This window comes from Megascapheus bottae, chromosome 38 (assembly GCF_031878675.1).
Source record: "Megascapheus bottae isolate mThoBot1 chromosome 38, mThoBot2.hap1, whole genome shotgun sequence".
In the NCBI taxonomy this organism is placed as follows: Eukaryota; Metazoa; Chordata; class Mammalia; order Rodentia; family Geomyidae; genus Megascapheus; species Megascapheus bottae.
In genome coordinates this window covers 4,270,686-4,283,081 of record NC_143546.1, presented here as the reverse complement: position 1 = coordinate 4,283,081, position 12,396 = coordinate 4,270,686, and the positions used below count along the sequence as shown (strand labels likewise).

Here is a 12,396-nt window from a genome sequence, read left to right as displayed (position 1 = left end):
TCTTTAAAGTTATTTTCTAATTAATAGAAAAAATAGTTTTCACTGGTGCCTGGCATATTTTAAAATTGATTTATAATGTATGTTTGTTTTCTGTGAATCTGTAATTCCTTTTTGTACCTAAGTATTAGGTTCAGAACATTTACTTATGTAGACATGCATGCATGCTAATCTTGCGGCTTGAACTCTGTGTGATTAATTGGAGATAAAAGCATCATATACTTTCCTGCCTGGGCTAGCTTTCAACTGTGATCCTTGGACCTCAGCCTCTTGAGTAGCTAGGATTATAGCCACTGGCACCCAACTTAGAATCTTCCCTCCCCCTGCTTAACTCAGTATTTATCCCTGTCCTTTCTCTTCCTCTTTCTTCCTGGTGTAAGTTTGACCCCAGGGTCTCACATGCTGGTCATGCACTCTTACCATTTTGGCTGCATCTTCAGCATTTTTTTGTTTTGTTTTGAGATAGTCACTTAAGTTGTCCATACTTGCATAGAAATTGCTGTCTTGCTTTAGCCTCCATCAGGATAATATGTGTATGCCATCATAACTGGCCTTATCTACTCACTTTCCCTACAGCCTTTTTCCTGATACTTACCTCTGTAAATTAATTGTATTTATTCAGGTAGTCTTGTGGTATCAACTCTGACCCTTTCTACCACTTTAGTAGTCATGCAGTCCTTTTAGCTCTCTTTTGTTGTAGTTTATTTCAGATAAGGTCTTACTTTTTTTGCCCAGGGCCCAGTCACCCATACCTGGATTACAGTGTGAGCCTGGAGCTGGTGTTAAATTGTACTCTCACTTGTAGATAATCCATGTAGCGTTTAAATCTCAGTGGCTGGGCATCTGGTTTAGTGGTAGCCTTGGGTTCAGTTACTCAGTACCACATAAATAGAAGTGGCCTTAAGTGGTAGAGCACAAGCCTTCGGCACAGAGAGACTCAGGGAAAGTGTCCAGACCCTGAGTTCAAGCTCCAGGACTGGCTTCCCTTCAAAAAAGAATTTATATCTCAGGTTAGTTCTGTTTTCTTCGGGTAGAAAATTTCTCAAGCGATCTAGATAAATGACGGCTTCTAGGTCAGTAGTTCATACTGCAGTACATGTTGGTGTCCACTAGGGGGCTTCTTAAAGTTGATTCAAGTTACACTGTGTTCATGTATCTGAAATATCCAAGAATTTATACCTCTTACATATCCAGACTGAATTGGTGCTGTTGCTGTGTAGCTGAAAACCATCATGCTGGAATAGTCAGATACCAGAAATAACTTCAGCTTATTAGAAAGGATACTGTATTTTCTTGTTTTGTGTGTGTGTACTTGGACTTCAGGGTCTGGGCACTGTTCCTCAGCTTTACGTTCAAGGCTAGTGTTTTACCACTTGAACCACATTTTCCTTCTGCATTTTTGGTAGTTAATTGGAGATAAGAGTCTCATGGAGGGCCAGGAGTTTGGCCTAATGGTCAGAGTGCTTGCCTACCATGCACAAAGACCCAGGTTCTATTCCTTGGTACCACAAACATCAAAAAAGCCGCAAGTGGTGCTTACGTGGTATCTCATGGAGCCATGTGGTGGCTTACGCCTTTAATCCTAGCTACTCGGAAGGCTGAGGTCTGAGGATAGCAGTTCAAAGCCAGCTTGTGCACAAAAGTCCATCTCATCTCCAGTGAACCACCAGAAAACTGGAAGTAGTGCTGTGGCTCAACATGGCAGAGCGATAGCCTTGAGCTGAAGCACTCAGAGACAGTGCCCAAACCCAGAGTTCAAGCCTCATGACAAACACCTTGAACTGTGATTGTCAAGTCTCAGCCTTCTGAACAGCTAGGATGACAGGCATGAGCCACTGGTACCCAGCAGATAGTATAATGCTGATGAGTACCAGAGTTCTTGAGAAATGTGATTAACATACTTTCTTGGCATCCTAGGATCGAATCATTGATGCTGGTCCCAAAGGAAATTATGCTCGGTTCATGAATCACTGTTGCCAACCCAACTGCGAAACACAGAAATGGTCTGTGAATGGAGACACTCGTGTTGGCCTCTTTGCCTTGAGTGACATTAAAGCAGGTAAGAGACATTTAAAGCTTCTGCATGGCAGGTCGTGTCATTTAAGGAAGTTCATTCTTGGCCTGGTCTGATTGACTTTTAGCTTTGCGATTTCCCAGAGGGTTGCTGTGTCCTGTACTACTAGCATCTTCATAAAAATCTATCCCAAGGACCGGGAGTTTGGCCTAGTGGTCGAGTGCTTGCTTGCCTAGCATGCATGCATGAAGACCCGGGTTCGATTCCTCAGTACCACGTACTTAGAAAAAGCCAGAAGTGGTGCTGAGGCTCAAGTGGTAGAGCTCTAGCCTTGAGAAAGTCCAAGGACAGTGCTCAGGCCCTGAGCTCAAGCCCAGGACTGGTGTGAGCCACCAGTACCCAGCTTGACATAAACATGGAAAGGATACAAGGATTTATGTTGACTCATGTTTCAGAGGTGGTACTCATACTTACGTAAAGTTTATGAATATTTTGCTGTTTAGAGACTGTGTGTGGGCATGAGTGTGCTTTACCTTGTCATTACTGGGGCTTTGAATTTTGTACCTTGAGCTCTTGTTCAGGTCTTTCTCTCAGGGCTGGTACACTCACTTGAGATGTACATCTCTACTTTCAGCTTTTGTTTTCTTTTGTTTTTTTTTGTTCTGTTTTGTTTTGTGCTACTCCGTGGACTGGAACTCAGGCCCTGAGCGCTGTCCTTGAGCTTCTTTTTGGTCAAGGCTAGCACTTTACCACTTGGGCCATGCCTTCACTTCAGAAGCTTCTGTCCGGGTTGGGTCTGAACCAGATCCAGGCTCGAGCCTCTGGTAACACCGCATGTTCAGCTTTTTGCTGGTTAATTTGGGCATAAGAGTCTCATGACTTTTCCACTTGGGCTGGCTTCAGATCCTTAGATGTCAGACTCCTAAGTAGCTGGGATTACAGATGAGATCCCTAATACCCAGCGTATTTTATGAATTTTCAAATGTGCAGAAATTATATGGATCTCAAAATGTGCGAAACAGTTGGATACCATTATGCTCAAACTGAGAATTTATACTTAGTGCCCGAGTTGGCTTTGAACCACAATCCTCAGATCTCAGCCTCCAGAGTAGCTAGGATTACAGGCATGAACAACCAGCACCCAGCTGCTTAGTTTTCTTGACCTGAAGAAGCATTGATCTGTTTTTATTTGATTTGATTTATTTATTTTGTACTAATACTAGTACTTGAAGTCAGAATCTTGAGTTCTGTTTCACTCAAAGCTTCTACTTCTGGCGTTTTGCTGGTTAGCCAGAGATGACATTGACTTTCCTGCACAGTCTGGTTTTAGAATGTGGCCGTCAGATTTCAGCCTTTGGAGTAGCTGGGATAACAGATGGGAGCCACCAGCACCACGCTAAGAAGTAATGATGTAAAGAGTTGAGTTAAGGGGCTGGGAGTATTGTCTAGTGGTAGAGTGCTTGCCTAGCACGCACAAAACCTTAGGTTCAATTCTTTGGTACCATATACACAAAAAAGGCTGGAAGTGGTGCTGTGGCTCAAGTGGTAGAGCACTAAGCTTGTGTCCAAGGATAGTGTCCAGACCCTGAGTTCAAGGCCTAGGACTGGCAAAAAAAAATTAAAAAGCATCTGTAGATTGATTGAATGTTGAAGCCAGCCTGGCAGAAAAGTCCTGGGGACTCTAGATAGGAGTGATAAAGTATCGGTTGTGAACAAAAATGCTGAATGAGTGACTCACCAGATGTAGTGGTGCAAATTTGTACTCTCTGCACCAGGTAGTTAAGTCAGGACAGGTGTGTGTTTGTGAATTTGAGGTCACCCTTTGCTGACTGTCTCAAAAGATCAGAAAGAAGAAGCGATTTGTGGGCCAGGAAGATAATCCAGCAGTAGAGTGCTCACCTAGCATGCACGAAGCCTTGGATTAGATTCCTTTGCACCACATACAGAGAAAAGACTGGAAGTGCTGCTGTGACTCAGGTGGAGATAAAGGCCAAGGACAGTGCTTAGGCCCTGAGTTCAAGCCCCAGGACTGATAAAAGAAAGAAAAAGAGATTTGTTTGTGTATACCTGTGTTTTGTTGTTGCTTTATCGGTGAAATGGCGTTAGTTCTCCTTCCCCATGTACCTTTTCTTTAGAAAATGTTTCTCAGCTGTCTCCTAGATATCTTAGAATTTTCAAAGTTCATATGATTTTTAGCTAAGCCAGACACAGTGGCTCACGCTGGCTACTCAGGAAACTGAGAGCTGAGGATTGTGGTTCAAAACCAGCCCAGGCACTAAAAAAAGTCTGTGAGACTCTTTCTCTCACATTGATCACTAGAAAACCAGAAGAGGTGCTGTGGCTCCAGGGGTAGGACTGTAGCCTTGAACTGAAGACCTCAGGGACAATGAATGCCCAAGCCCAGGAACCGTCCCCCCCCCCCCCCCCCCAAAAAAAAAACAAAAAACAAATGAGCAACTAGTTCTTCCTGTTTTGTTTTTGCTTCCCATAAAGTGTTAAGTAAGTGATGAAGATAAAAGTACTGAAGCATGACTTGGCACTTGACTCAACCTAATGTTTTTTTCTTTTCTTTTTGCCAGTCCTGGCTTGAACTCAGGGCCTAGAAAACCGAAAGGGGGGTGCTGTGGCTCAAGGGGTAGGACGGTAGACTTGAGCTGAAGAGCTCAGGAACAATGCCCAGGCCACAACCCCTCCCCCCCCCCCAAAAAAAATTGAGCAACTAGTTGTTCTTCCTGTTTTGTTTTTGCTTCCCATAAAGTGTTAAGTGAATAAGGTAAAACTAGTGCAGCATGACTTAGCACTTGACTCAGTCACTTTAACCAGTCCTGGCCCTTGAACTCAGGGCCTGAGCACTGTCCTTGGACTTTCTCAAGTCTAGAGCTCTACCACTTGAGCCACAGCACCACTTCTGGCTTTTTCTATATATATGGGACCAAGGACTCGAACCTAGGTCTTCGTGCATGCAAGGCAAGCACTCTACCACTAGGTCAAACTCCTGGCCTGACTAATTTTTTAAATAGTGACTTGTGTGGATTATTTGAAATTTGTGGCGTATCACCTTTCTGAAACTCCTCCCCCTCCAAAAAAAAAAGACAACTGACAAGAACTAAAGGCATTTTTTTCTACTCTACCATTACTATATCTTTTTCTACTACATGTGTAATCCCAGCAATTCAGTGATAAAGAAAATTCAAAATTCAAGGCCTGCTCAGACTGAATGGCAAATCCTTCCTCAAGTGTCTTGTATCCCAGTGACACGATGTGGGAAGTTTAAGTAGGAGGATTTCTGTCCAGTGTGGGCAAAAATGGTGAATGCCTGCCTACCACAGAAATAGCTGCCCAGGTTAGCTTTGAACCGCATTGCTCAGATCTCAGCCTTCTAAGTAGCTAGGATGACAGGTGTGAGCCACTGGCACGCAGCATAGTCTCTTTCGTATGGCTGTCTTGAGGCATCCGCTCCTTGAGTACTCTCAGGGAAGAAGAAGAGTGCGTCCGGACAGACCAGCAGGTGATGCTTATATTTGTTGTACCCCCTAGGCATGGCACACCAGTAAAACATAAGCTTTTGTGTGTATGCCTGTATGTTCGAGTTTGTTTGTTTTTTTTAATTGAGTTTATAGTTTCCAACCAAAATCATTGAGAAATAAGTTGTATTAGCTCATGAATGTTTGAAACTTATTAATAAAGTTCATTTGTGGACTTGGAAGTTAATCCGTGACACAACTGAAAGCAGAGGTACTAATTTTTCACTGTCTCTCACACAGGTACTGAACTTACCTTCAATTACAACCTAGAGTGTCTTGGGAATGGAAAGACTGTTTGCAAATGTGGAGCCCCAAACTGCAGTGGCTTCTTGGGAGTGAGGCCAAAGGTACTGCCTTCCAGATTGAAGATGCTTCTCTGAAATAGTGACATTGAGTTGGTGTCAGTTGAGCCACTGGCAGTGCACTGAGCATTCTGATACCCATATGGTTATCTGGAGGTAGATTTTTGGGTATCGCTGACGTGGTTTGAACAATCTGACTTGAACTGGTGGCAATTTTCTAGCCAACATGTACAATATCAGGAACCTGTAAAATAGGTTATATCCCATGTCTGAATTGGTTTCAGGTCATCTCATATATGCCAATAAACTACTCAGATTCTCTGGTATATCTGTGATTGTGTCTCCTTTCTCTGTGTAAAGATACCAAAGAATCTAGAGTTGATTTTACGATTCTAGTGTCATCCACAGGGTGGTTCTGTGGATGGAAGGAGATGGTGGGGTGGGGAAATCTTCCAGTGGCGCAGTGTACCAGCGTACAGCCTGGCATGTACATGCCATAGGCCTGATCCTCAGTGCTGCCAACTTTGTAACATTGTAAACAAGTGTGAACATGATTGTACACTGCTTTATAATTCTGTAACTGTTAAGGAGCAACTGTTATAAGTCTTTATCCTGCTTTTTTGTTATTTAAAAACTTCCTTGACTGTTATATAGACTTTTTGGTGGGTAATTTTTTTTTTAAATACAGCGGTCTGATCATAATTGATGAACATGTGTATACCTAAAGGTTTTTCTATCAAAAATAACTGAAAATTGAAACTCAGTTTTAATGCAAAATAGATTACACAGCCATTTCATTTGAGTATTTTCTGTTATGTATGTTTGTTCAATAGCTCAACATTAAAAGTGAAAAAAAGCAAATTGGAGAGTAAATTATTTTAAGCAAGAGTATATGAAAATGAAGAGTACCCACTAATCCTGTATTTTATTAAGATGAGGAAAATCATCCATATTATACTGGGTTTGGTTTACTTGGTTCCTTAGATGATCTTAGTGATGTCAACTGGTTTTGTTTTCTGTGAGTTAAAACAGTCGTCAGGTGGCTCACAAGTGTAATCCTTGCTACTTGGGAAGTAAAGATATCTAGGTACATGCTTTTGAGGCTAGGCTGGGCAAACGTTTGTAAGACCTGGATCCACCAATGAAATCTATCATCCCAGTTTATAAGAAACATAAATTGAATCACAGTTCAGCCCGAGCACAGATGAGATCCATTCCGAAAATTAACTAAGGCTGGGCGGCATTGCCTTGGCAGCTAGGAGATTTTAAACTGTTACGTTGGGATGGGGTGAGTTTATCTCATAGTTGGTGGTGTCAGGTTTCTACATCTCCAGGGACTTTGTAGCATGCCAGAGCACAAGTTGAAAAGTGGGACATACGTATGGAAGTTTAGTAGTCACAACTGCTGGCCTGACAACACTAGAAGGGAAACTTCCGTGGTGGTTGTTTCTTTGATTTCCAAACAATAAGAGAGGTGCTGGGCAGTGGTGGAGGATGAGTTTGATATGGGGGAACCTGATTAACTTTGGCGGTGGCCCTGGGCAAGTCTAGGCTAAGATGCATATGTGATAAGAGCACGGTGCCTTGTGACCGCTGAGTCAGTGATGCCACCACCGTGTGTGATGTACCAGGTGCCTTCCCTACGTTTTCTCGGCTCTGGCACAGTCTGAGGACTGTCTTTTCCCAGAGGGAAGGTGAAACTCAGAAGGGGTGGTTAACCTGGTCAGGATGCAGTAGCACAGGTGTTGACAGAATGTTGACGGCTCCATATCTGACCTCTAGAATCAACCCATTGCCACTGAGGAAAAGTCCAAGAGATTCAAGAAGAAACAGCAGGGAAAGCGCCGGAGCCAAGGCGAAGTCACCAAAGAGAGAGAGGACGAGTGTTTCAGCTGCGGGGACGCTGGGCAGCTGGTCTCCTGCAAGAAGCCAGGCTGCCCGAAAGTGTACCATGCGGACTGCCTCAATCTCACCAAGCGGCCAGCAGGTGGGTGCTATCTCCAGTAAATCAGAAAAAGTCAGACATGGGAGCTGTGGCTCAAGTGGTAGAGCACTTCACCTCGAGCAAAGGAGCATAGGCTCACAGTTCAATCTCTAGGACTTCGGGGGTGGGGGGTGTTGATGGTGTGCCTGCCTTGTCACGGCTGGACTGAAGCCAGGATTCTGGGTCTAAGGCCCCTGAATCGTGTTGCCTTTCTGGAAGTGGACGGTAGAGTGGTAGTGAAGCTGTTGGGTTGTTGTGGTCCCTGATTGATGACTGCACCGTTCACCCTCCTGATAGAGCCAGCTGGGAGCCATTCCAGACCTCACTGAGGCCTCCTTTCAAGAAAGTATGCTTTAAGACTACAGGGGACCTCAGTTTACTTCAGTGTTTGCTAATGGTCTGGTCTGTCTAGGGAGCTCTGTTGAGGTCAGGGCTCACAGGTGAGGCTCAGGTTTGAAGGAGCGAATGGAAATAGATGCAAAGTTTAGATTTACTCTGGGTCTTTTCTGCTGATTCTCTCTAAACAACATGAATGGAGGAGTGCTGGTCTCGAGACTTAAACCTGAACAGATTGGACATGTTTCTGCCTTTGCAACCACCCTATCTGTGTCACGTTCCTATTTGTAACCAAATGAGCAGAAGTGTAAATAACTGAGCTGCTCCTACTAGAGTTGGTTATTTAAAAGCTGTCTGGAGCTAGAAGGCTGGGGCGGGAGGCCCTGTAGACTTACAAATAAAAACCCAGAGGTTTCTAGGATATGCAAAAGTATTACCTCCCCATTTCCTCTAACGGGAGCTTTGGAGTTCACTTCTGTTATTTTTCTTTTCTTTCTTCTTGCTGAAAATGGTCACAGAGAAACAGATTTCCTTCTGTGTGTATTTCATTGATAACTCGACTTGCTGGGCCTTGATTACTGCGCTGATTTGGGGGTTTGTTGTGGTGGTTGATCGTTAGGCTTGAAATGAGGTCGTAAGGCCTGGGTAATGTCCTTGAGTTTTTCTGCTCAAGGCTAGTGCTCTACCACTTACTTGAAGATAAGAATCTCCCAGATTGCCAGCCACCCATGGCTCATGCCTGTAATCTCAGCTAGCTGAGGTTCTGGGCAAGCAGTGTGAAACCTGAAGAAGGTGACACACAGAAGGAGACAAACACACACCCTCCACGGCCTCAGGGACCGGGCTCAGAGCCCTGGCCCGGGTCTCACGCTTGTCCCGCTGATCTTGCCCTCCTTCATTCTGTTTCCAGGGAAGTGGGAGTGTCCTTGGCACCAGTGTGACGTGTGTGGGAAGGAGGCCGCCTCCTTCTGCGAGATGTGCCCCAGCTCCTTCTGCAAGCAGCATCGGGAAGGGATGCTCTTCATCTCCAAGTTGGACGGGCGCCTGTCCTGCACTGAGCACGACCCCTGTGGGCCCAACCCGCTGGAGCCGGGGGAGATCCGTGAGTATGTGCCTCCTGCAGGCCCACTGTCTCCCAGCAGCCATTTGGCGGAGCGGTCATCCGAAATGGCCACTCCGGGGTCCAAGATGTCAGACAAGTCATCTGCTGGCTCCAACCAGATGCTGCCACCCTCCAAAAAGGCTTCCGCAGGGACTTGTCAGAGGCCGCTTCTCCCGGAGAGACCTCTGGAGAGAACTGGCTCGGGCTCCCAGCTCTTAGATAGGGTCCGAGAACTTGCTGGGACAGGGACCAAATCCCAACCCTTGTTATCCAACCAGAGGCCACCAGACCGGCCACCAGCAGTGGAAGGACCAAGACCTCAGCTCTCCGATAAGCCCTCTCCAGTGACTAGCCCGAGCCCCGCCCCCGCAGCCAGGCCCCAGCCCCCGGACAGACCTCTGAGGAAGACCGACCCGAAGCTGGAGAAATCCATAGGTGCTGCCAGCCCAAGGCCTCCGTCCCTGGAGAAAACCCCAGCGCCAGCTGGCCTGAGACTCCCCCCGCCAGACAGGCTGCTAGCCACCAACAGTCCCAAGCCCCAGAACCCTGACAAATCCCACGCGTCCTTGTCCCAGAGACTTCCACCTCCCGAGAAAGTGCTGTCCGCGGTAGTCCAAAGCCTGGTAGCCAAGGAAAAGGCACTGAGGCCCGTGGACCAGAACACGCAGTCCAAAAACAGAGCCGCTCTGGTGATGGATCTCATAGACCTCACCCCACGCCAGAAGGATCGGACCACCCCTCCCCAGGAGGTCACCCCGCACGCCGATGACAAGACGCCGGCGCTGGAGTCCAGCTCGTGGCCTGCCAGCAAGGGCCTGGGGCACATGCCCCGCTCCGGGGAGAAAAGCAGCATGGCAGGCCCTCTTCTGCAAACACCCGGGAAACCGGCCACGCTTTCAGAGCACCCCTGGCAGGCTGTCAAGTCGCTCACCCAGGCCAGACTGCTGTCCCAGGCTCCTGCCAAGGCCTTTTTATATGAGCCAGCCACGCAGGCCTCCTCCAGAGCTCCCGTGGGCTCTGAGCTCCCCCCCGGGCCCCTCAGCCAAGCTTCAGGCCTGGTGAAGCAGTTGGCCAGAAGCCAGCAGCTCCCCGGACTTCCTGCCAGGAACGGGCAGTCCTTCCGGTCCCTGGGGAAGGCCCCGACTTCCCTCCCCACCGAAGAGAAGAAAGTGGGCAGCACAGAGCAAAGTCCCTGGGGCCTGGGCAAAGCGTCCACAGGGGCAGGCCTCTGGCCCATCGTAGCTGGACAGACACTGGCACAGTCTTGCTGGTCTTCGGCGGGTACACAGACACTGGCACAGACTTGCTGGTCCCTTGGAAGAGGACAAGACCCCAAAGCAGAGAAAAACCCGCTTCCCACTCTCAAGCAGGCCCCCTGCGGTCACAAGCGCGCAGATCCCGAGCAGAAGTGACACCGCCAGCGCCAGCCCACCGCGCAAGCTGCCGGGCACCCTCTGGGAAAGGGAATCTTCATTTCTTTCTTTTTCCCTCTTGAAAAGCAGACCCTTCCCGCCACCTTCCACTGTTAGGTCCTTTCTTACCTCCCTGCACTCAGAACTCTGATGATGGGAGCCAGTGCCGGCTTGTGCGTGTATGAACCGTGTGTGGAAATCCGTGGGTCCCGGCCAGAGACACACGCTTGTCTCTCTGCCCCAGCTTTACCATGGTCAATTAAAATAAAAGGTCCGCTGTGGAGTCGAGCATGGGATTCAATTCGGCTGGTCAAGTTTGCAAGTTTAGAGGCCCTCAGAGCTGTTTTCCAGCCCACCATTGAGGGCGCCCCGTGAACCCCGGGGAGGAGCTCGTCTGGACTGGGGCGGTTTCTTGAGCGTTCGTGGGTCCCAGGCCAGCTGGTCAGTCACTGATGCAAAAATACCCAGCGTTTGCCCAGCTTGGTTCCCAGGCTGTTGCAGTCTTGAGGGGCACGATTTTTATGTGTGGGGAGGAGCAGGGGGGACCAGAAGTGTCTGTGGAGCTGGTATCGCCTAGCTGGGCTGTGCACGGATGTGTGCGCGCTCCTTTACCAACACGGTTCTCTGAGCTGGAAGTGTGCTGTATGTTAAGGTCAAGGTTGCCATTGGCTGGGTCACCACTGTCCCTGTGTGCTCCTGCAGTCTGAAAATGGTTCCTGGGCTCACCCAGGCTGTGAGAAGGCGGAGTCCTAGAGCAGACCGTCCGGGCAAGCTTCCCCTCCCCTTCCTCTGAGTCCCCTCCTTTTCCCTGAACCCACCCCACCCTATTCCTCAAACACTCAGGTGCTTTCAGATTTCAGCCTCGGGCAGTGAACACAGGGAGTGTCTGGCATGCTAGACACACCAGCTTCAGGAAAAGTGCCAGATCTAGATGGAAAATCTCTCCTCTCCTTGACTTCCGTACACCTTCCTGAGGGAAGGAGTCAGGTCTCCTCACCCCCTGCCTGAGCACTGCTGAGCTCTCACGAGAGCTCCTGCCTGCTCACTTAGCCTACGCCAGGCAAGCCAGAGCCCTTCCGAGAGACTGGAGATGCGTGGCGGTTGGAGCAATGTTCCCTCTTAGAGACGAGTCCTCATCACTGCTGATTATCTGTTACTGCTGCCCTGAGCTGGGGCCCAAGGGCTGGGAAATCTGTTGGTGCTAGCCTGCCCTACTGCTTCCCCAGCTCACTGACTGCCAACAGGAAAGGCTGTTTGGCTAGTTCTCTTCTGCACCCCACCCTTTGTCCCCGGACCGAATGTGTTTACCTCTCTCTTGCCAACCAGCCAGCAGCTTTACTCAGCAGGCCACCTCCTGGCCCAGACATCTCCTGAATTCTCCATCTCGGTTATGGCTTCTGCATCCTCAACAAGATTCCATATCTTTCCCAATTTCCTCCTCCTCCATGCCCACCGATGTTAGTCCCATCGCTTCTGAGGAGAAAAAACAATAGTTGTTACAGAAACATTTGTGCTTTATATAAAAAATGAAGATAGAACCTGCTTTTATTTCCCAAAGTCTGTCTCGGCTTGAGACACTTGAGCTCAGGCAGAGGGACACTGCTGGGCGGGACTGTCCCTGGCTTAGGGGCCAATCCCTGCGCTCCGCTGAGACCTCAGGGCCTCCTTGGCGAGTTCCCCCTGCCTGGGACCCCCTTTATCTTCTCTCCCCCCACATCGGCAGAG

At 48.1% G+C, this 12,396-nt stretch overlaps 1 protein-coding gene across 1 annotated transcript in view; it reads left to right on the top strand.

Moving 5' to 3' along the window:
* The window catches only part of Nsd1 (nuclear receptor binding SET domain protein 1), a 78,601-nt gene extending 67,320 nt beyond the window's left edge, over window positions 1-11,281 (top strand). The window contains exons 20-23 of the mRNA XM_090325555.1: window positions 1,915-2,056; window positions 5,776-5,882; window positions 7,620-7,824; window positions 9,068-11,281. Of these exons, the coding sequence (XP_090181681.1) occupies window positions 1,915-2,056; window positions 5,776-5,882; window positions 7,620-7,824; window positions 9,068-10,671 (2,058 nt within the window). The 3' untranslated portion in view covers window positions 10,672-11,281. The remainder of the gene's footprint in view (window positions 1-1,914; window positions 2,057-5,775; window positions 5,883-7,619; window positions 7,825-9,067) is intronic.
* The last annotated feature ends 1,115 nt before the right edge of the window (window positions 11,282-12,396 follow it).